At 40.3% G+C, this 25,117-nt stretch overlaps 1 protein-coding gene across 1 annotated transcript in view; it reads left to right on the plus strand.

Annotated features, from left to right (window-relative positions):
• The first annotated feature begins 1,860 nt into the window (after positions 1-1,860).
• Positions 1,861-25,117, plus strand: part of LOC143041087 (cation-dependent mannose-6-phosphate receptor-like) — an 85,525-nt gene continuing 62,268 nt past the window's right edge. Inside the window, exon 1 of the mRNA XM_076212778.1 lies at positions 1,861-2,126. Within this exon, the coding sequence (XP_076068893.1) occupies positions 1,993-2,126 (134 nt within the window). The 5' untranslated portion in view covers positions 1,861-1,992. The remainder of the gene's footprint in view (positions 2,127-25,117) is intronic.

Here is a 25,117-nt window from a genome sequence, read left to right on the forward strand (position 1 = left end):
TAAACTGAAATGAGAAGATGTAGTATAAGAGAAAGTTAGAAAGGAAGCGAATTTTAGTCGAAGAAAAAGTAAGTGTAGATGTTTGTGAGTGTGGCGTGGCTATGTTCGTGAGAGGTGTGTGAGTGTATCTTACGGGGAGTGAGTAGACACTTCCCGCATGTAGAGCGCGTTCCTAATAAGCCACAGGTGGGGCCTGAGTAGCCTGCTTTTCCCCAGGTTGGGTTTGAAATCCTGTAGAGTTGATCCAGTGGCGGTGCGAGGGGGGGGGGGGCGGGGGGGCGGTGTAAACCCGTCTGCCGACGTCAACGAAGAGGTCGGCCGGCAGCAGCAAAGGAGATATATCTCCTCGCCACCACCGGCGAGCGTGTAGAGCGCGTTCCTGATAAGCCACAGGTGGGGCCTGAGTAGCCTGCTTTTCCCCAGGTTGGGTTTGAAGGTGAGTAGAATTGGTTCAGTGGCGGTGCGAGGGAGGGCAGGCGGGCGGGTGTTGTATAATCTTTTTCCTTCCAATCACAACTCTGAAAACAGATAATTACGCGATTGGGAATTGTGTGTAAAATGTCAGAAGTGTAAACTCGCTCACCAGCGTCAGCGAAGAGGCCAGCGTTAGTTTGGGGGCCGGTTAGACAGAGAGGTGTCCCAAATCTCTCCGTCGACCAGCCCACAATCAGATTGAGGGTTCTGAATGAGAGACGGTTTGGGCCTCTGCTAAGCCAACGAGCAAGTTGTGCGTGTGCCTCTTTTCTTCCAAGCACTACTCTGAAAACAGAGAATTACGTGACTTGGGAAATGTGTGTATTTGTCTTGGTGTAAACCCGCCTGCCGACGTCAACGAAGAGGTCGGCCTGTGCCAGACCGGCAGCAGCAAGGAGATATATCTCCTCACCACCACCGGCCGGCGAAGATTCCTGGGCGTTTGTCGAGAGAGCTGGAGTGCAGAGACGTCTGACCTCTAGGAGCGCTGTGTTGATTCTCGAGCGATTCTGCCCTCTGTTGGCAAGAGGCCGTCTTTTAAATCCTGGTAGCTGCTCACAGCCAGGCCCCAGTTAATGATTAGTCTTCTAATTGGCCTGCTTCCCTTTGGCTATGGGCCAATTGCGAGCCCTGGTGAGTGCGCGCGCTTCCGCTCATGTTGGGGACATCAGTCCCTGTTCAGTCTGCATGGGGGACGGGTGTCTCAGACGCGGTCGGTGTTGGCGGGTGGAGCACCACCACTACACTCCCAAGTCTTTCTCGCAGTCAGTTTTCTCTAAAAACGTGTTATCTAAGCTATATTTATTTTCGGGGATATGTAGCCCTGCTTTTAACACGCTGCACTTTGAGATATTGAAGTTCACTTGCCATTTCACCTAATTTGTTAAGATCGTCCTGCAGAATCTCATCGTCGTCTCCTGACATAATTTGGCGTCCTATTTTAGTGTCGTCCGCAAACTTACTAACATCACTATTAATCCCAGTGTCCAAGTCGTTTATGTACAAAATGAACAATAAGGGACCCAAAACCGAACCCTGGGGAACCCCACTAAAAACACTCTCCCATCTGGATTTTACACCATTTATGGTAACCCGCTGTTTTCTGTCACTGATCCAAGCTCTAGGGAAAGTCCACTTTTCCTTCTATGCTATGGGTTTTTATTTTATTTAGTAGTCTCTGGTGGGGCACCTTGTGGAACGCTTTGCTAAAGTCAAGGCAAATAACATCGTAACTATCATTGTTATCTGACGCCTTATATACTTCATGTTTAAGTGCAATTAATATCTTAATTCAGCATGGTAAAGTACCAACGTGATACTAGCGCCATCTAAGAACCAGATGACAACATTCGTCTTTGTTTACAACACAGTATGGCGAGCTTTCCTGTCTTAATCTTAAACTATTGTGCAATTGTGACGTTAGTTTTGTGGAAAACGCGGAAACTGTGTGCCTTGGAATCCTTTGCACTTTAGAAGAACAGATTTTTTTTTCTCAAAGATATATTTTCAGCTACCAACATGGCATGGTTGAAATTTGCCATCACTTTTATACTGTGTGTGCCAGAAATATATGGCAAATGTGTTTTGGAATCCGAATCACAACCAAATGAGCAAACTTTTTTGAATAAACTTGACTTGATTACTGGAACCAGGTATAATAACTATGTGCATTGCGTTATATAACCATAAGATAATGTTACATGAAATGTCTGAGTGTTGCAGTGCAGTTAAACCACCATTCAAGATAGAATGGTGAAGTATCCTTTTCTGGGGGTCTTTTTCCTATTTCCTATTTTGTCAGTCTTACTAATTTAGATTTTATTTTGCAATCGAATACTGTACACATATATTAAGATACTAATTCTAAAATTGTGAGGATGACACAACAAACATTTGACAATTATTTCCATTGTCCTCACAGTTTATTATTTCAAGTCCAATTACAGCACTTCTCCAGTAGAGATATTTTGATGACTTCTTGTGTATAACTATATACCAAAAGTCATTTCCTTCTTACAAGTGAGCTCATTCAAAACCCACCCATGTCATACACAATCCCATGCTTTTCTCAACTCATCACCTCATTACTATCTCCCTTTACCATATCACTAGGTGACTAGGGTAAAGAGCAGTGCAGACACATTTAATGTTATACCTATGTGTATTCTGTGAGTGAACGACTGCTCAGCTGGACTGGAATTCCACTGTGATTAGGCATGCCCTTCCCCTCTGCGATCCAGTCTTGTCAGTTGTAGTTGGAACTTGGATTGAATTGGATTTATTGGCAATAAGATACATAGATGTAAAGATAGTGTTTAAAATTGCAAGGATAACACAAGCATATGAAACTTATGTGACATGTTTTGTGGCCCTCTTAATCTTAAAAAATAGATTGGCATCAAGTAAGATAGGCATTGGCAATGCCAATGTGTCATACATTTAAAATAAGTAATCCAGATTCATTTAAACAAATAGTAATATAGCTGTGAACAGAAAATGTTAATCTTAATAGTTATAGTACATATAAATAAGGATTAATAAAGTTCATAATGTAGAGAAAAAATATAATGGCACAAAATATATATATATAGTAATAATAATGAATACATGAATAATACTGAAGGTAATAAAAAAACTAGCACAAAAATATACTAGATCTAATAACTGCAATAATAAAAACTATTTTTTTTTATATAAAAGTAAACATAGGTAAGGGAATTTTTTGTAATTATTTAGAAGTGCACACATGCAATACAGCAATAGAAAAATAATTTTGTAAATTATACTACAACTTAGTATACATTATTCATGGCAGAAATCAGTAACAGTTAAACAGAACAAAGTTGCTAAAAGCTATACATAAACAGATGTAGCCACTTAGACTGGGATGCCATGTTTGTTTTGGTAGATGTGGAGGTTGAAGAAATTAAAGTATGAAGAATTTCCTTAACTTAGCCTATTTAACCTAACCTGCATTTAGTATTTCAATCAATCAATCAAATCAGCCATCCTGAGTCCACTGCTGAACAAAGACCTTCTTCATAGCATCCATGAGTCACATGACCGTGCCATCCTCTGCCACGTCACTCCTACAAACTTCTCAATCTCATCTCTCCACCCTCTGTCTGGTCTCCCTCTTCCACGCTTCCTATCTTGCGGCATCCACTCAGTTATACACTAGCTCTATTGCTCATCAGTCGTTCGCACTAACTTACCTTCTCAATTCCACTTCCTCTCTTTTACTGCCTCCACAATATCTTTCACTCTTTTTACCTTTCCGAATAGTTTCCTTTATTTCATCCATGTTTCTCTTTCTTTTCTCTAATCTCTGCCTTTTGTTGATAAGCTTGTTTAATTCTACTCTTTCTATTTTGTCTCTCCTGCTTTTATCCTGCATGGTCCTTCTTCTTTTAACCCCTTCCATATGGTGCCGCATACGTAGGCGGCATGAGGAGCAAGTGGATACGCGAGGCTGCCATATCGGCGTCTTGATTATATTTATTGTAGTTGCCCCTGCGTAATGACATACTCTCTAAACTGTCTTCATCACATTTTCTATGGTTATCAAAATTCAAGGGTGAAAGAGAGAACGATCGATATAAGCGGTGACTATATTTTATGATGTGAGTATTATTGCGACATATTGTACGTCTGGCAGCTAATGCTGCCCGCGAGATTTTGGCCCGTACTGAAGAGGTTAATTAGGTCATTTGTAGCTTTGGAGTATTTGTTGTCTCTAATTTTTTTGTACTTCCTACTTTCTCTGCTGATACCTTAATGATATTCACTAAATTCAAATTAATATCTTCCACTCTGTCCTTGTTAGTTCTTAGAGCTTCGAATCTATTTTTAATTTCTAACTGAAATTTCTTATTATTATCCTTAACCTTTGCAAGTCTTATTTTCTTTTTTAAAACTAGTTTATTTCTCTCGGCTCTGAAATTAAATTCAGCTATGCAACCTACCATTCTATGGTCACTACCTGTGTTGACTTTATTTATCACCGTAACATTGCCAACGCTCTTGCTCTCATCTCCTAATATGAAGTCTATTTTGTTCTTTGTTGTTCCATTTGGACTTCTCCAGGTGCATTTACGACCTACACACTTTTGGAAGAAAGTGTTCATTATCCTCATGTTGTAGTTCTCTGCAAAATTGACTAGCATCTCACCTCTGATTTCTTTCACCTACTCCAAACTTACCAATGCATGCCTCATCTCCCATCTTCTTCCCCACTTTAGCATTAAAGTTGCCTACTACCAACGTGTACTTACTTTTTTCTTGATCCATTACCTGACTTAAATCATCATAGAATGACTCAATTTCGTCGTCTGAACTCTGTGAAGTTGGTGCATAAACCTGAATTATTTTTAGAGTGTACCTTTTACACAACCTTATCACAATCCAAGCTACCCTGTCTGACAAACTACTGAATTTGACTACGTTACCAGCAACCTCTCGGTTTATCAAGAATCCTACTCCACTAGATCTTTCTTTGTACTTACCTCTATAGTAGAACAGGTGGTGACCATCTTGTAATTGTATAAGCTTTTCTTCCGTTCTTTGGACTTCGCTCAATCCTATGATGTACCACTTGTTGTTGTCTAGTTCTTCCATTAAATTCTCCAGCCTGTGATCTTCTGAGAGACTTCTTACATTGTAAGTATAGATCTTCATTTTATTAATGTTGTTTAATGTCCAAGACTTGGATCTGCTTGGACAGTGTTTACTCACATTCGGTGGCACACTGCCCGTAAGCACACGAGGCAGTGTGCTGTATCTAACTATATTTACAGGTTTATAAATGGTAAATTGAAACAGGGAAGAAATCACCAATTTAATAGTGGGTGGTGAGGTCTTTGAAGAAGCCTCAGCTCAGGCAGAAATAATGAATGAAAGTTTCCAATCAGTCTTCACAAAAGAGAGCACTTTTTTGGAGGAAAGTGGTTGCTTGTTATTGTGGCAAAGTAGCATGCAGTCGATACTTTAGGGTCTATATGGGGCGCCCCTACGGACCAGAGCCACACATCATTTTGTCTATGATAGAAGAAATTCTGTTCATAGAGAAATGATGACACTTTTATACTACGACTGTCCCTCCGTTATGCTGTCCCCCAACCCCTTGTTGCTGTCCTGTACCATTTCTCTGAGTATTCTCTTTCTGATTGGGGGAATTCCCTGTGGTGGGGGAAAAGAATACTGCCACCAAGTTTTCCCACTTGGATCGTAAGAGGCGAGAAGAAAGGGACGGGGAGAGGGACTAGGCATCCTTCTCCCTGTAGCCCCAAGGGGCAAATTCCTAAAAATCAAAGGAAAGGCATAAGGGGTGCTGGAGGGCCTCGGGCCAGCACCCTAAGGTTTGGGTCTTTTAATGTGCGTGGATGTGGTACAGATGAGAGTAAAAGGGAAGAGATAGGTAGTATGTTTGTGAGAAGAAAGTTGGATGTGTTGGCTTTGAGTGAAACTAAGTTGAAAGGGAAGGGTGAGTGTAAGTGGGAGGTTATCAGGAGTGAAGAGAGGGCGAGGGAGGGAAGGGGTGGCTATTCTAGTAAGTGAGGAGATAGGTAAAGGGGTAGTGGAGTGGAAGGAGGTTTCCTCAAGGATAATGTGGATGAAGGTGAAACTGGGAAAGGAGATGTGGGTCTTTGTAAGTGCATATGGGCCGGGCAGTGAGAAGAACATGGAAGAAAGGGAGGCCTTTTGGATAGATTTAAATGAGTGCATAGAGGGTTTAGGAAGAAATGTCAATGTAATAGTACTGGGAGACCTTAATGCTAGGGTGGGAAATGGTCCAATCGATGGAGTGGTTGGGAAGTGTGGAGTTCCAGGAAAGAATCGTAGTGGAGAGTTGATGGTGGAAATGTGTCTAGAAAGAGAGTTGATGATAGCAAATACAGTGTTTCGGAAGAAAGTCAAGCATAAGTACACATGGGAGAGGGTGGTGGAGGGAAGGGTGGTAGATAGAGCGCTAATGGATTATGTAGTGGTAAATAGGATTATGATAGGAAGAGTTAAGGATGTACATGTGCTAAGGGGAGAGGGTGGGGGAATATCAGATCATTTTTTGGTGGAAGGTAAGCTGAGAGTGGAGGATAGATGGAGAAGGAGGAAAGGGACAAAAGGTAGGGAGGTTCTTAGAGTGAACTCCTTGAATGAAAAGGAAAAGGAGAAGGAGTACGAAAAGAAGCTGAAGGAGGAGTGGGAGGGAGTAAAGGATAGAGCAGAGATGGGTGTGGAGGAGGAATGGGGATGGTTCAAGGAGGGAGTCTTAAAGTGTGCAAGGATGGTGTGTGGAACAAGAAGGACAGGGGGAAATAGAAGAAAGGGTAGTGAATGGTGGGATGAGGAAACAAAGAAGGCTGTAGAAGAGAAGAAGCGAGCATTCACAGATTGGTTACAAAAGAGGACAGGGGAGTCATATGAGATGTACAAAGAAAAGAAAAGAGAAGTAAAGCAAAAGGTAAAGGAGGCAAAGAGGAGAGCAGATGTGAAATGGGGTAGGAGTATGACAGACAATTTTGAAAGTAATAAAAAGATGTTTTGGAAAGAAATTAAGAGAGGAAGAGGAGGCGAATCAAGTAGGGAAGAAAAGGTAAAAGGTACAGATGGAGAGTTGATAATGGAAGAGATGGCAGTGAGGGGAAGATGGGCAGAATATTTTAGGGAGTTGCTGAATGTGAAGGAGGATAGGGAAGGAAAGATAGCTGCAGTGGGAAATGCGAAGAAAATGAGAGTGATGAGTGAGGAGAAATAAGGAAGGATGAGGTGAAGGCAGCTGTAAAGATGATGAAAGCAGGTAAGGCACCTGGTCTGGATGGATGTCATGCAGAATTTCTGAAAAAGGGAGGTGCAGTGATGGTGGACTGGTTGGTGAGGTTATTTAATGTTTGCTGGAGAGAGGGTAGAGTACCGGAGGACTGGAGTAGTGCCTGTATAGTTCCTCTTTACAAGGGAAAAGGGGACAAGTGTGAATGTAGTAATTTCAGAGGGATTAGCCTGTTGAGTGTAGTAGGGAAGGCTTATGGGAGGATCTTAATTGAGAGGATTAGGAGAGGAACAGAGGGAGTAATTGGTGAGGAACAGTGTGGATTTAGGACGGGTAGAGGTTGTGTAGATCAGATCTTTGTGGTAAGACAGATATGTGAGAAAGCTATAGGAAAGGGGAAGGATGTTTTTTGGGCTTTTATGGATCTGGAAAAGGCTTATGATAGGGTAGACAGAAAGGCACTGTGGGAGGTTATGCAGATTTATGGGATAGGAGGAAAGCTTTTGGGAGCTGTCAAGAGTTTTTATGAGAGTAGTAGAGCATGTGTTAGGATTAGAAATGGAGAGAGTGAGTGGTTTGAAGTAAAGGTGGGACTTCGTCAAGGATGCGTTATGTCGCCCTGGCTGTTCAACTTATACATGGATGGGGTGGTGCGAGAGGTGAATGCTAGGGTAGTGAGTCTGGGATTGGAGATGGTTAAAGAAAATGGAGAAAAGTGGGAGGTGAGCCAGCTGTTGTTTGCGGACGACACTGCGCTTGTGGCAGGGTCAGAGGAGGGATTGAGGAAGCTGGTGGCAGAGTTTGGGAGAGTATGTGATAGAAAAAAGCTAAAGATAAATGTGGGTAAAAGTAAGGTGATGAGATGTACAAGGGGTGAAAGTGGCAGTAGACTGGAAGTGAACATTAAGGGAGAGCGACTGGAGGAAGTGGATAGTTTTAGATACTTGGGTGCAAGTGTAGCAGGAAAAGGTGGAGGTAGAATGTAGATTGAGAGAAGCAAGTAAATGCCTTGGTGGTTTATAGAGTGTAATGAGGAATAGACATTTGGGAATGGATGCGAAGAGGAGACTGTATGAAGGAGTGATTGTGCCAACAGCACTGTATGGGGCAGAAACGTGGAACATAAGAGAAGAAGAGAGAAGGAGTTTGAATGTGTTTGAGATGAGGTGTCTGAGAAGTATGGTGGGGGTTACTAGGCTAGATAGAGTGAGAAATGAGGAGGTGAGGAGGAGAACAGGGGTGAAAAAGGATTTGGGAGATAGGGTTGATGAAAGAATATTAGGATGGTTTGGACACATGGAAAGAATGAGTGAAGAAAGACTAGTAAAAGAGGTATGGAAGGCAGATGTGGAGGGAGTGAACATGAGGGGACGTCCTAGGATGAGGTGGATGGATGGGGTGAAGGGGGCTTTGGGGAAGAGGGGAATGTCTGTTGAGGAAGGAAGGGAGAGGACGGAAGACAGAGGTGAGTGGAGAATGGTTGTATATGGATGATGTTGTGACTGCATGAGGAGGAATGGGCGGGGAAGTGGGGGGTGGGGTAGTATGTGTGAGTAAATTTTGACGCAGCCCGAAGGGATTTCTCCCCGTCCTCGCCTTATATGCAAAGGGGGACGGAGAGGGGGGGTCGCCGATTAAATGAAGCGGCCTCGCTGTGGATGTACTGTGTCTTGCGACACTGCTTCTGACCCAGGGCGGTGGGCAGGGTGCAGGGATGACCCGTCATCCAGGAGGTGCTCAGATGAGAGGAAGGGTGGGAGGGGTGTGGAGTGTTTTTAGGGATGAAATGGGTGGGAGTGTTTTTATGCCTTTCCCTTTTTGGCTACCTCCCTTGGAAGGGGGAAAAAGCCTTGGTATATGTATGTATGTAGAATATATGAATGTAGAAGTGAGGGAAATGCTCAATCTTCTGGGATCATTGGCTGTGACAAAAGCTTCAGGACCTCCCAGGATTTCAAACTAGATACTTAAAGAATGTAGGGAACAACTGTCAGATAAGATTCACAGTCCTATTACATGTTCATTGAAAGAAGGCATTGTGCTGCTTGATTGGAAAAAGGGAAATGTGGTGCCAATTCACAAAGGTGGAAATAGAGACACCATAGAATTATAGGCTGGTATCATTGACCAGCACAGTAGTGAAATTAATGTGAAAGGACTGAAAGATCAATGGACCAAATATCTTCAAAAGATGAACATCCTGACAGACTGTCAGTATGGCTTCAGACCTGGAAGGTCGTGTGTGTTGAACCTTTTAAGCTTTTACTCAAGAGTGATTGATGCACTGCAAAAGAGGGGTGGGTGGACTGTGTGTACCTTGTCCTAAAGAAGGCATTTAATAAAGTACTTCAGTTTGGACTTGTGTGGAAATTGGAGCATGTTGGAAGACTGAGAGGCAAACTACCAGAATATATGAGAGATTTTTTGAAGGAAAGATACATGAGAATAGTAGTAAAGGATAAAATGGAAAACAGTAATGAACAGAGTTGCACAAAATTCAATGCTTGCACCAATGATGTTTCTTGTCTATGTCAGTGACATAATGGAAGGAACAAGCTATGCCACTGGTCACTGAGGTCATACGTAGCACTCTTCAATGAGACGCCATGGAGCATGTTGCACCCTAGGCAGGAGTACTTCTAATTCGAGGTCTGGTTGGAACTCCCTTTCTACAGGTTCTAACAGCCACTCCTCCTCTCCAATATATTTCTTTACTTGGGCTGCAGCCCTTCTCATTTCTTTCTCTGTGAAAGTATTCTCAAGGACATAAACATTGTTCCCTGCAAGTCTCTCCATTACCCGATATGGGCCTTCCCACTTTGGGTTCAGCTTACTGCAGGTGCCTGGTAAGGTGATCTCCTTTTGGATCCACACTAGGGGTCCAATGTCCACCTTCTGATTACCTCTTCTTCAATTAGCTGGGATCCTTTATTTTTTGGTTTTCCTCTTGTGGGTTTCGAGTATGACTTGGTGTGCCAACTCAGCTTCATCTTCTGCTCCCTCTATATTGAGGAGTCTATGCCCTGCCAATCTGGGTGGATGCCTTCCAAAGAAAGCGAAGTGTGGGGTTTGACCGGTAGAGTCATGGGTGACTTCATTCAATTTCTGCTGGCATACTCTCAGTAATTCTGGCCAATGGGTTGGGTGTCCTTGGCACAGCGCTGAAAGGATGTTCAAACTTCGGTGCATCCTTTCTGCGATGCCATTCGCCTGAGGGTGGTAGAGGGTGCTGTATAGGATTTCCACTTGTTGGCTCTCACAGAGTTCCTGGAAGGCAGTGTTGGAGAACTCTTGCCTGCTGTCTGGTTGTATCTGCAATGGGGTCCCATAGTCGGCAAAGAATTGGGAGAGGGAGTGTATTATGTATTGGTGTTGTTTTGTGCATAGAGGTTAGAAACACATGTATCTACTTCCTCAATTATTGTGAACTGATCAAGTATGTTTTTCTTTATCCCCCCATTTGGTAACCTGCCCCCTTCTAAGCGTTCAGCTAACTCCAGCCATACAAAAATTTCCCTCTGTATATTCTTGAATGTCTCTCTGTTGTACCCTAACCAACTGCATTCTGAGGTCCTTGTAATTACCCTAACAGGTCTCAACAGTTGACCAGCTACTACATTCTCCTTTTTTTTTACGTATTGAATTACACATTGGTACTATCTCATCTCCAATATCCACCTGTTCATATGTTCATATGAGGTGATTTTTTTTTTTTTTTTTTTCTTAAAAATGCTTGTCAACATTTGATGATGTGTGACAATCATGACCCTATTCCCCCATAGGTGATGATGAAAGTCCTTACAGGCCAACACAATAGCAAGAGCTTCCTTGTCTGTGACCGCATATCTTGATTACATGGATTCAACTTTCTCAAGAAGTACCCCACCAAAGTGGTTTCCCCATTCGCCTGTACCTGGCTAAGCACCACGCCTACAAGGGTGTTGCTTGCATCGGTGGTCAGTATGAACAGTTGGTTGTTCCTTGCCTTGGATAATGCACTCATTAATCTCTCTTTAGTTGGTCAAAGGCTTTTTGGCAACTCTCGCTCTACTGATAGAGTTTGCCTTCATCAGATTAGTAAGAGGTGTTGCTATCTTAGCAAATGCTGGCATGTACTTCCTATAGAATCTGCACGTTCCCAAGAATCTCCTTACCTCTTTTACGTTCTTTGTGGCTTTCATTTTAAGGTCTGCTCTTATATTCTTGGGTAACAGTTTGCTACCTTCTACCAGTACAATGTGTCCTAAGAACATGACTTTCTTCAGTCCAAAGAGACATTTAAGTTCAGTTTCACTCCATTCTAATACTGAAAATAGTTCTCATAATTGCTCTAACAATTCTGCAAAGGAGGGGGCCTATAGGATAAGGTCGTCTAAGTAGTTCCTAACCTGTCCCTTCCTCAGTAATGAGGTTAAAATGTCTGTCATTCACCTCAAAAAGATGGCAGGTGTATGATTTAGCCCAAATGATAACCTCTTGAATCTATACAAGGACACACCATCACTGAAGGTGGTGAGATCTCTATCTCTGCTCTCTGGATCTAGTATGATCTGAAAATATGCATCTTTCATGTCCAGTGTCACATAATACTCATGGCCACTGGCCTGTTCCACTAATTCGTCTATCATAGGTAAAGGGTATACAGTATATCTGTTGCGAGGTGTTCGTTTATGTGCCTATAATCTAGACACATCCTCTTACCACCATCTGGTTTGCTTACTAACAATATTGGAGATAGCCATGTGGTGGTTTACTTCTCAAAAACTCCCTTTTGTTCCATGTCAGTTAGCATCTCTGAAGTCAGGGTTTTTGCCTGATCTGAGTAACAACATATTGGCACCCTACTCGGTTGAGGGTTCTTAACGTGTATGTGAGCTGGTGGGCCTGCAATAGTCCCTAACTCGTTGGCTTCCAATATAAATAGCTGTTCGTGCTGTAATATTAACTTGTTCAATTCTTCCTTTTCCTGACTTGTAAGATGTTCCCAATTTTGTTACCTAATATTCCTCTTTAACTCTTCAATCCTAAACATTTCAAATTTACCCTGGCTGTACTGTGGTAGCAAATCATTGTGAATTTCTCTTGTGACATTTACCTTAATTGGAGCTTCTTCCTAAATTACTTCATATGAACCCATTATAGTTCCTTTTTTATATTTTCTTAGCATTTTCAAGTTGTTCACCAGGTTTACATAAATTGACCCCTTCTTGTTCACTTCAGTTAAGTATGGATGGCTGTTTGACTATAACTGGCCCAAGGGGTAAATTATGAGATTGATACCTGGATTCACCTTCACTGGGACTGCAACAAATTTACTTTGGTATGGGTCCAACACTATGGGGTTAATTAAACTAATCTGCTTATAGTTATTTGGGGGTGCCACTGAGGATTACTGGGCTTTCTATTAGCAAGTGATCCTTTTGAATGGGTAAAACACCTTGCCCCAGCATAATGTCTTCCTTTTGGCATTCCAATGAAAATGCACCTGATTCAGTACGACACAACCTAACAATACATCAGCCGTTAGATAAGAATTGGGCACGATGGGGATCCACTGACTAACCTCCCTTATGTTCCCTATGTTAATGTTTGTTCTTACCGTTCCCAGTATCCTAAGTGGATTTCCTGCGACTCCCTGTAACCTCGGTGGGTTTCTACAGTGGTCTATTTCCCCCTTAACTTTCTTTGATGTTTCCTCTGAGATTAGTGTATGACTACTACCTGTGTCTATCAGTGTTCTCAATAGTTGTCCCACTATTTCTGTGGTGATAACTGGCGATGACTTCCTATCAATTAGAATAATTTCCTCAAGTTCTTATGGTAAGCACTCTCTTGATGGGCACCTTGGGTCTCCTTTCCTACAATCTGATCTTCCACAGTCAAAACAGTGACCAGATGGTGGTTTCTACCAACAGTCTCTTAACCAGTGAGTATTAATGTTGCAAAATTGATAGTATTTAAGTGAATTCTTTCCTCTTTCCCATTCTAACTGTACTTCCAGTTTATTAATCTTATCCTTAAGTTTGTTTATCTCGTAATCCTTGCAACTTTGGTCTGCCCTTGTCTCCTCATCTCATGCATTAGCGCCCTTTTGCTCCCTTGTATGGAACATACTTCCCAAGGAATTACTTTGCACTAACAGAATCTGCCTTTTGTTCTCCATCCTGTCTATAAACTTATTGAGTGGATACCCATCTTTGAGGAACCCTTCTATCCTCTCCTTTGACTCAGCGGGCATCCCATTCCACAATTTTCTTTTGATGGTTCGGTCGCGGTTCGGAAGCCTCTCATAATCGAGTTTCAATTACCACATGCTGACATTTAAATTTCTGTGAAAATTTTTTGTGGTGACTCCAACCAGTCATACCTCATATTTTCCAATTCTTACCATGCTCTAGCCAGATTTATTTTGAAGTTAAATTCTGACTGCAAAAGCAACTGAAGTAATTCCCAGGAATGTATAGCTCTTTTTTATTTGTTATTATTTATAAGGAAAGCTAATTCTGGCCTGACCCTGCTCTTTACAGTCCTTTCACTTGGTCTTCGTCACTGCATTGTTCTACCAGCTCTACGAACAGTTGTAACCTAGCTGTGGCTTCTATTCCCTGTAATTGTTCCAGTGTTAATAAGGGAATATCCATAGTTTTGCGAGTCCCCTGTGTCAATCATCCATTGTCGTAGCTACAGGTCCGTGTTGTGGGTTTGGTGTGTATGCATGTAATAGCTCCTTTAAGGCTGTTAGTGTTTCTCCAATTTTTCCCACTACTCTCTGTGCATTCATATCATACTCCCTTTCTCCCTCCTGTTTTACCTGACACCCAGCTCCCCCTTCTATTCTATTGAATTCCCTTATCTACAAAAATTCCGATCCCTGACCATCCCCTTACCTGTGTTTGTCCAATGCACGGTCTTCCATTAGTGTCTCGATGAAACTACCAATGTTGAAATGTATATGTTGTAATCATTTTACTTTTTAAGTTTCTTATTCACTGCTCCCCCTCTTTATAATCCTCCACACTGATTGGGTCATTTCCTGAATAATGTATATAATGTTATTTACTAGTTGCCCAGGATCTATTCCATCTCTGATATCATTACTTCCTAACTGTAGGAAACACAAGTTATGTTGCCATGACAGTACACCCCTTAATGAGGGTTTCTCATAAAAGGTTTGGTATATATGTTCTAACCTCAACATTCGGTATGCAAAATACATGTGGCACCTGGCTATGACCTACTAATGACACCTTCTACCTTTCCATTTACACAACTATAAGTGGGCTTCAGATTAGCTGTTTGGGTAATAGTCCCATCGCTGCCACCAAAATATGTAGGGACCCAAACAGTCACATTAAGTATTGATTTTTTATTATTGACCAATGGGTAGTGGCCTGATATGACAACAGTTATTCAGATTGACCTTAAAATTTCAGAAAAATGTTTAGGGCCCTAAAACTGCCTATAAACCAATTTTCAGCAAAATTGGAGAGATGAGAGTGTTAGGGACTTGTTGATGTGACAGAGAATGCCCCTTTAATCTTCTGAAGTAGTCCATATGTCTCTCCCACAATCCTGCTGATATGTTTCTCAGGTAACAAATTGTCTTTTATCAACACTCCCAAGTCTTTCTCCTTTCTTGTTTTTGTAATGGGTTTACTTCCTAAGAAATAATTTAGATATGGCCTTTTGCCACTGTTGCCCCTTTCCAGTTCTGACAAGTATATGTTCAGGTCACCATGCTACATTCGAACAGAACTATCAATACAGAATCTGCCTGGCACTAGATACCAATTATCCCTCATGCAACCAACACTGCCCTACATTTACCCCCAGACAACAAAAGTTCTTACTGAGTTACTTATAAGATGAACATGTGACCATTGCCAGTTTTTCGGGGAGCTGTTGGTCTTGTGCAAGGTAGAACTGGGGCAATGGATTTATTGACACACACACACACTCTCTCTCACTCTCTCTCTCTCTCTCTCTCTCTCTCTCTCTCTCTCTCTCTCTCTCTCTCATCTCCTCCTCTTCCTTTTCTTTCTCTTGTTCTTGTTCTATGTGGGTGACAAAGAAGCAAACCTACACGTGTTCAGCGAGACAGTAGTCTACAAGTTTCCTCCCAAAGAGATGTACTGGTATGGGAGGCCCATAGCACCATTGCTGAATATTGTGATATTTCAGGTTTTTAGGCTGTGAAGCTCAAGGGAGCAGATATTAATTAATATGACAGCTCTGAAGTCTGACTTCTGAATTTGTCAGTTGAAATGCAGTTTCTTTTATTATTGTACTGTGCCATCATATATCATGGTAACACTCCTTTTTATCATATTTAAATGAAATTGATATGCTATTTAAACATTTTATTGCTAGTTTTGATATACAATTCACAAAATATTCAAAATATACATATAAAAAGGCAGGCAGTCATGAGTCAATAGGCTTAAATCTTTATGCAGGAGACCTATGGCTCTCAGGTCATAGGCAACAGCAACCAGAATGGCTCATAAGTCACTCAAGGAAGAAATTGTGTTGGTGTCTGGGTATAATTAGAATTGGACAGTGTGAGATAGGTGTTCAGTGTCTTCTGTGTGATAGTTGCATCTGGGGCCAATTTGTTTCTGTGGCCAGGCTTGTTCTGCATAGGTATTATATGGCTTGTGGATGGTCACCTGAACACAAGTGTGCTAGTGTCTTGCTTCTCTACATTTTTCAGCAGGGCTAATGTCTGAAAGGGTATATGGAGAAGGATGTTTAATGGTTGGGCTTGGAGTGCTTGTTTTGTGGTCTAATGTTACTTTTATTTATTTGTTTTATATAGATATAATGTACACACACTTCCCTTGTTTTAATGGACCTCCATTTAACAGATCCTGGAAGCAATGGACAAAATCTGTTGTAGTTGACTCAATCTGTATTTATGTAATTGTATTTACCAAATTGTAGTAGATAGGAAAAGAGCAACACTTTTTGGGTCATGTCTCTTATTCTCTAATATTTAATCATACCTAGCCTCAAATTTATATACAGTACCAAATTAATTTATAGCCTTGATTTCAAATTATCATATTTAGATTTGAACTCGTGTATTGTTTGAGCTTAGGCTATATCACTTCCTAATCTATTCCAAGTATTTATGCATCTATATGGAAAACTATTTCTTCACATCCATTAGACATGTGGTCTAGTAAGTCCCACGTGTTGCAGAAGTTGTTGCAACACTTGTTACAATCTTTACATGGAAGATTGTAACTTTTCATACATAGGCCAGACGGGGAGAGACCTGAGGACAAGATTAAATGACCACAAGAGGTTTATCAAGTATGGTCAAGAAAGTTCAGCCATGTTTCAACATGTGAACATTTCTCACTACATTTCTCACTAGGTATATATCACATCACTGTGATACAAAAATGCAAAATAACCATAGGAGAAAGGAAACTTGTAGACAGTAACTACTGTCTGAAGATGTAATATACGAAAGTACTTACTGTCTACAAGTTTCCTTTCTCTTGTGGTTATTTTGCATATATATATATATATATACATACATACATATATATATAGATACATACATATATATATATATATACAGTCGTACCTCGGTACTCGACCATAATCCGTTCTGAGGTGGTGGTGGAGCACCGATTTGTTCAAACACCGAAACCAATTTTCCCCTTATCACTGTCTTTCTTTGGACCCATTATTAACCCCTTCCATACGGTGCCGCACACGTAGGCGTCATGGACTTAGATCTCGGTGGCAGCAGCCAATGCCAGCCGTACGACGTGTCGTAATGATACTCGCATCATAAAATATAGTCACCGCTTATATCGATCGTTCTCTCTTCACCCGTGAATTTTGATAACCATAGAAAATGCGATTACAAAAGAATTAGAAAGAATGTCATTATGGAGGGGCGACTACAATAAATATAATCAAGACGCCGATATGGCAGCCTCGCGAATACACTCGCTCCCCATGACGCCTACGTGTGCGGCACCGTATGGAAGGGGTTAAGGGCTAGAGCAACACGAAAAAGTTTAAATCTGGGAAGAAATACTCGAACAAACTGCGTACGTCTTACTCCGCTGGCGGTCTGAGTCGAACTGACGCTTACCCGCTGTTCGAGCTAGTCGAGTACCGAAAATCTGTTCGAGGTCCGATGCATTTTCTACTCGAATTTTTTGGTCGAGCACCGATTTGGTCGAGTATAGAGGCGGTCGAGTACCGAGGTACGACTGTGTATTTATATATATACATATATATATTTATATATTTATATACACATACATGGATATGGAATCAAATAACCCATAGATAGGAAATAAGAGAGACATTAACTAAGGTTGGTTTGGCAGAATGGCTAGTAGTAAATCACGAAGTATGCCACACCCTGAATGGACTCCTTGTAGTGCACAAACTATAGTTGATAGGGCCATCACTTTATTTTACATTGTTTAAACAATATGTGTTGCTTATTCCTCCATGGTTATCCCCCTTTTTTATGTGTCAGTGTGTTTAAGTAATTTTCCACAAAAAAAAATCCATAACCATCTCTGGAGGAAGAGTAGAAAAGCAAAAAAGAATGAATTTAACAGTAGCACAAAATTTTGACCCAAAATTATTCAAGGTGCGTAGCTCTGTGGACACTGCTACACTTTGTGGAACACACCACAAGTAGAGATATCAGTGCTCATTATGGAAATCTCAGAATTCTTCTAAAAGCTATAATAGAACAATTTCAGAATGGTAAGCAATTAAATTTGATATTTTTTCAAGCATGCTAACTAAACTAAAAATTATTAACTTTATTATAGTGTGTATTTACAGTGTACAGGTCTTTTACACTGTCAGATTAGATGGTGTACTTGATTAAAAGTACAGTATTGTATTATTCCTTTCTTTTGTAATGTAATTGTTGATATTAACTACAACAAACTTAGTGTCGGTAACTGCATACAGTGAGCATTATCGGACTAATGTTCCCCCTTTTTATCTGTTAAAATGAGGGATGAGTGTATAGTGAGACCTCATTAACGAACGTTAATTAGCTGTGTTTTCGGCGTTTTGGAGTGGTTCTAGGGTGGCATAGTGATTGCACGCATTAAACAACAGCACGAAAAACACCGAAAACATCGGTAGAAAAAGCAAGCTGAGAAAAAAGTTAAACAACTACAAAAATGCTGTCATTTTCAACTACAGGTACTGCATATATAAGTATATGTGGGTGAGTCTTGAAGTTGAAGAATATAATGATTTAGACAAAATTCTAAAAGTGACTAAAGATCATGTGAATAAGATAAACAAAAAAGGCATACCACAATATATGGATGTGAGATGTGGAAACTGACAAAGGCAGTGGAGACAAAGCTGAAGAGTGCATAGGAATAATGTTGGAAGACAGGAAGACAAAGACCAGACAGAAGAGAGAGAGAAGTTTGCAGGAGTGGCATGGCAGAGGTTGGCAAACTCATGCAAATCTTGGAATGATGTAAGAGAGGCCTTTATTCAGCAGTGGAGTTAGACTGGCTGATTGAGTCCTTCATTTTTGTTTATTCATTTTCCCATCTTTTGTATTTGTGTATTTATCTAGTTGTATTGTATGGGAAGGGGAGCTATGCTCGTGGTGTTCCGTCTTCATATCTCGTTTTATCTAGACTATTTAAATTTGTGTATCATTTTTGCACACACCTCATTCCTTTTCTGTGTTTCTCATTTCTTCCCAAATAAATTTTCTCTTTTAGTTCAAACTCAATTAGTAAATGGTCTCTCTTCCCAATTGATGTCTTGTATTCCATTTTATCCAGAGTTTCAGGCTCTGACATAAATATTTAGTCTCAACAGTTCTTCATTATTTCTATATCTGGTGTTCTCTTTTACCCATGGAGTCATTGTGTATTCAATGGTCATGTCCAGTACTATATTTCCCCAGTTGCCCTCTCCACCTTCCACTGTCATCTCCCAACATATTCCTTTAGAGTTAAAGTCACTCATAATTACTAAGTTTCCAACTTTCAGTATTTCATTTAATGAATGCTTTGTGTCTTCAAAATTTTGTTTTTGGGGGCACATAAGTCACTATAAATTTTATACTTTTCATGTCACTATTTTCAACTTTTCTCATAATTGATTCCGCATTATTATTTCCTTCTGTTATCTTTGTCACATTTAAGCCTTTCTTCTCTTTTTTTTTTAATTCAGTGATTATATAAAGCTTGTCCAACAGTATTTGGTGGTAGTGGACCATTTAATTTTGTCTCCACAATTCCCATCATATCCAATTTTTCTTCCAGATAATCATGAAATTCATATAACCACTTCTATACGGTGACGCCTACGTAGGCGGCATGAGGAGCAAGCGGGTACTCGATGATGCCGAAGTCGCCATCTTGATTATATTTATGGTAGTCGTACCTACGTAATTTCCATTCTCTCTAAACTGGCTTCATCAATTTTCTATGGTTATCAAAATACACGGGTGAAAGAGAACAAATGATTGAGCACTGACTTTATTTTTTATAATGCGATTATTATGACGCAACATCGCACGTCGGGCAGCTAATGCTGCCAGACGTGCGATGTGCCCTGGAGTGAAGAGGTTAATCTGAAATCATGCCATCTATGTTGGTATATGATACTTTCAATTCTTTCCTTCCCCCTCTGCTTCAAGTCCAGTACAGATAGTCGTTGACTTGCGATCTATCTAACATGACTGTTAAACTTTACGAATGTCAGCACTCATCTGCATAATATATATATGTATACAGTAAAAGCCCTTGTATTTGCCATTCTATTAATCTGCAACTTCAAGTATCTGGCATATTTTTCCAAGCATTAATATATATGAAAATCTACATATACCTAAAATCAGTACAAATCAGTTCCAACTCCTGTGCGAGGCAGATAGTGAAGAGGAAGATGACCCAGAGCCCAAATTTCATGGACAGATGCAGTGAAAGGTTTAGCAGTTTTGATTAAATTTGCTGAACAATGGACTTGCATGCCCACGTGTGATGTCATGGCACTTCACTGAAAAAAAAGCAATCAATCCAAATGAAGCTATGTTCATGAAATGCACAACTCTACCAGTCACTCCTACCATTGCCCCTGCTGCCACCTTACTGACTGTTACACCACCCCTCTACAACACCGACCGTTACCCCTCCTCCCACCACACCAACAGCTGACCCGGATGATCCACAGCCCAGCACCAGCTATCCGAGCAGCGACTAAGTTTTGTTTGTGTCTTTGTTTTAAATTGTCTTTTTGTATTTCCACAAATGTTTTCTATTTTTTCAACATCTGTAAATAATTGTATTTTTCAGTATTACTGTATTATTTTTATATGTTTTCAATATTAAACCAATTGTAGTAACTTTAATATTCTGTGTTTGATTTAAGCCTAACTTAACAATATGAAATGGTATGATGTTTAGAGAAATGTGTTGTAGAGACATGTGTTCAGAGTACTAAATATGACTTAAATATGATGATATATATATATATATATATATATATATATATATATATATATATATATATGTTTATATATACTGTATATATATATATATATATATATATATATATATATATATATATATATATAAATAAGAAAATGTGGGTAAATTATGATTTAAGAATCTATTATTCCAATGGAAATTTAACACATGTCTGCCATACAACCAAATCGAGTTACTACTGGTTGGTTAGAACCAATTGTAGTCGGAAGTCGACGACCACCTGTACTCACCGGGGGAAAAAAATCCTTTTTGGTCTCTATTCTTCTCACATTTTTTTCATTGGCTTAATTGTTTTAGTATCTTTTCCCTATTTTTTCCTCTTTGCTCATTTCCTTTTTTTTTTTTTTTTTTTTTTTTTTTTTACCCATATATTTTTGTAATTTTAACATTTTCCCAATTTTGCTGTCATTTGAGACCTTAGTTTAATTTTTATATGCATTTCCTCTATTTCTTTTTCCATTTCTTGCCACTCTTGTATCTTGGAATTTCTTTTGCTATTTCTTTCTCCTCTTTTTCTATTAAGTATCTAGCTACATTGTGTTTTTCTTTAATACCATATACTACTATACATTTTTTTTTTATCAGCTGTGTCCCTGACCCAATTTTCTTTCTGTTTAATTACTGTAATGACTGTTTCCTTTGCATTTTCTTCCACTTATACAAGTTCTTTATTTTATTTTATTTTTTTTTTTTCCTGATCCACTTTCCATTGATTTTTTATTTCTTGGAGATCTGGCTCTCTAATGGTTTATGCAACTTTCTCAGTCACCACTTGTATTTCTTTTGCTTCTTTTTTCAAAGCCTCACTTATGTTAGTATCTTCATTTTTCATCTTTTCATTCTCATTTTTGACTATGTTTAATTCCTTTTTTTAGATCATTAAGCTCCCTGTTTGTTTCAGCATTTTGTCTTTTTAACTCATTTACTTCTCTATTGCCCTGTATCCTGCTTTCAGATCTATAATTTCATTTATTAGTTCTGTAATCTCTTGATTTATTAGAATATTTTTATACCTTGTTTCCCTTTCCAAAACTATACATTTACCTAGTGCTCTACCTTCTCTTGCAAACCCTGGAAATCCAATTATATCTTCATACCTTTGATTCCTCTGGCATTTCCATGTTGCAGCTCTTTTTTTGGGATGACACCTAATGACAATTCAACCCTGCTCACATCTTGTCTTCTTTATGTTGGTTCACCATATTTTTGTCTATCTTTACCATCCTCCATTTTAAATTGTTATCACTAAGTGAATTTACTCTAATGTATCATTTCGGTCACTTGATAAGCAAAGCTCCCCTGTCCCAATACCAGACTATTTGTTTCCTCCAACTTATCAAAAAAGCAATGCACTCCAGAGCTTGTTCTAGAGGTCTGTTCAAGACTGTGGTTCATTGGTGTATAGTTGGAGTTGTATTTTCCTGTAGTCTGTTGGAATATATCATCTCTTGTAGGCTGTCTGAATGGTCACTACAGCACCTCTTCTACTTCTCTGTCAGTGTTTGGAAACTTGTACAGTAATTGGGAAAGGGCTCAAGTTCTTTCTATTTCCTCTGTATATTTATGCCATTCCTTTGGGCTGCATCAAATTATTTCTCATACTCCTTCACCCCTGATCCCACAGCCCCTCATGCATCACAGCATCATCTATACATGACTCTTCTCCATTCACCCCTATCTTCTGTCCTCTCCCATCCTTCCTCAACAGACATTCCTCTCTTTCGTAGTGCACCTCTTACCCCATCCATCCATCTCATCCTAGGACACCCCCTCATATTCACTCCTTCCACCTCTGCCTTCCACACCTCTTTTACTAATCTTTCTTCACTCATTCTTTCCATGTGTCCAAACCATCCTAATACTCTTTCAACAACCCTATCTCCCAACTCCCTTTCCACCTCTGTTCTCCTCCTCACCTCCTCATTTCTCACTCTAACCAGCCTAGTAACCTCTATCATACTTCTCAAATATTTCATCTCAAACACATTCAAACTGCCTCTCTCTTCCTCTCTTATGTTCCATGTTTCTGCCCTGTACAGTGCTGTTGGCACAATCACTCCTTCATATAACCTCCTCTTAGCATCCATTCCCAAATGTCTCTTTCTCATTACATTTTTTAATCCTCCAAGACATTTACTCGCTTCTCTCAATCAACATTCTACCTCCACCCCCACTCCTCCTTTTCCTGCTACATGCACACTCAAGTATCTAAAACTATCCTCTTCCTCCAGTCTCTCTCCCTTAATACTCACTTCCAACCTACTGCCACTCTCCCCCCTTGAACATCTCATCACCTTACTTTTGCCCACATTTATCTTCAGCTTCCTTCTTTCACACACCTTCTCAAACTCTGTCATTAACTTCCTCAATCCCTCCTCTAATCCTGCCACAAGCGCAGTGTCCTCAGCAAACAACAACTGGCTTATTTCCCACTTTTCTCCATTCTCTTTAACCATCTCCAACCCCTGACCCACCTCTCGCACCACCCCATCCGTGTATAGATTGAACAGCCAGGGTGACATAACACATCCCTGACATAGTCCCACCTTTACTTCAGACCATTCATTCTCTCCATTTCTAATCCTGACACAAGCTCTACTACTCTCTTAAAAACTCATGACTGCTCTTAACAGCTTTCCTCCTATCCCATATATCTGCAATACCTCCCACAGTGCCTTCCTGTTATAAGCCTTTTCCAAATCCATAAAAGCCCAAAAAACATCCTTACCTTTTCCTATAGCTTTCTCATATATCTGTCTTACCACAAAAATCTGATCTACACAACCCCTACCTGTCCTAAAACCACACTGTTCCTCACCAAGTACTCCCTCTAGAGGTATGTGAATGAGGGAAGAGGGTGGAGGAGAGTGGAGTATGTAGGGGATGGAATGGGTGGGAATGGTTTCTATGCCTTTTTCTTTTTGGCTACCTCCCATGTAGTGGGGAAAATAGCCTTTAGTAAATGTATGTATGTTTTTATGCCATTATATATATTTTTTTAGTTTGAATGTTTTCATAATGGGGCAGAGACTTGGAATTCAAAGAGAGGCAAAAGAAGTTTAAATGTGTTTTAGATGAAGTATGGTGAGGGTTACAAGGTTGGTTAGGGTGAGGAATCATGTGGTGAGGAGGAAAGCAAGGGTAGAAAGGGAGCTGACTTATAGGGCTGATGAGAAATTATTGGGATGGTTTGGGCACATGGAAAGAGTGAGTGAAGAAAGATTAGCAAGAGAGTGTGGAGAAGAAAGGTGGATAGAATGAACTTGAGGGAACAAACAAAAATAAGATTGATGGATAAGGTGTGAGGCCTGGAAGCTAAAGCTGAAAGCTTGAATCGACAAAGTCAGTTCCCCTCCTAGACCACTACTCCATGGTGCTTTTAGTAAGAGGGGAATGGCTGTTAAGCAGGGAAGAGAGAAGGCAGGGGATAGGTGTGAGTGGAGAATGGTTGTGTATGGATGATATATTGATGCAGCCCTAAGGGATTTTTCCATGTCTTCTCTATTTTCCAAAGGAGGGTCAGCATGCAAATGAAGTGGTCCTGTTGTGGATGTGCTGTTTTGCTGCATTGCTTGTGATCCTGGCAGTAGACAGGAGAACAGGATGACCCATCCATGAGGAGCTAAGACAAAAGGGAAACAATGGGTAGTGGATGGGAGTGGGTTCATGCCTTGGCTGGCTACTTCCCTTGTAAGGAGGAAGAGGTGGTATATAGATACATGAATGTTTTCTTGCATGTATATTTTTCCCAGTTCTATGGTAATCTTTATTGGGAAGAGGCCGAAGGGGGAGGTCATGTACAGCTTCTCGTGTTGTTTGTGGTGGGGTGGTCACTAAAATTTAACATGTTAGGTTGGGGTATTGTTTTAGTACACCTATCAGTTTAATGGACAAATGTTAGTGGGGGAGCATTCGTCAGATGAATAATAAATTTGGCATATTTACTGTAATTTAATATTATCCTTACCAAGGATTGTGCAAAATGATTCTTGATATGCCATGATTGTTTAGTTGGAGAACTTGGAAATTTATTTCAAGTCATTGAATTTTGTCCATTGCCTCTGAAATCCATTAAATAAGGATCTATTTTTGAAGGTTGAGTGTATGAGTTTGTTGTTGTTGTTGTTGTCGTTCCTTAGACTGTCTGTCCGAGCAGTCCCGTCTCCCCAAGGAATGCCATAGCCGAAACTGGGTTTTCCCACAAATCCTTTATAGAGCGTATGTTGTGTTGTTTGCGTGCATGATTGTGTGTAATGCAGTCTTCCATTATGTGTTGTATGGTATGGGGTGAAATGTTACATCCTGGGCAGTATGAGTTTGTTCTTTGGTGTGCTGTTTGTGAATTTGGCCAATTTTG

The sequence above is a fragment of the Oratosquilla oratoria genome, chromosome 30, assembly GCF_046742065.1.
Source record: "Oratosquilla oratoria isolate Oo_2021 chromosome 30, ASM4674206v1, whole genome shotgun sequence".
Classification (NCBI taxonomy): Eukaryota; Metazoa; Arthropoda; class Malacostraca; order Stomatopoda; family Squillidae; genus Oratosquilla; species Oratosquilla oratoria.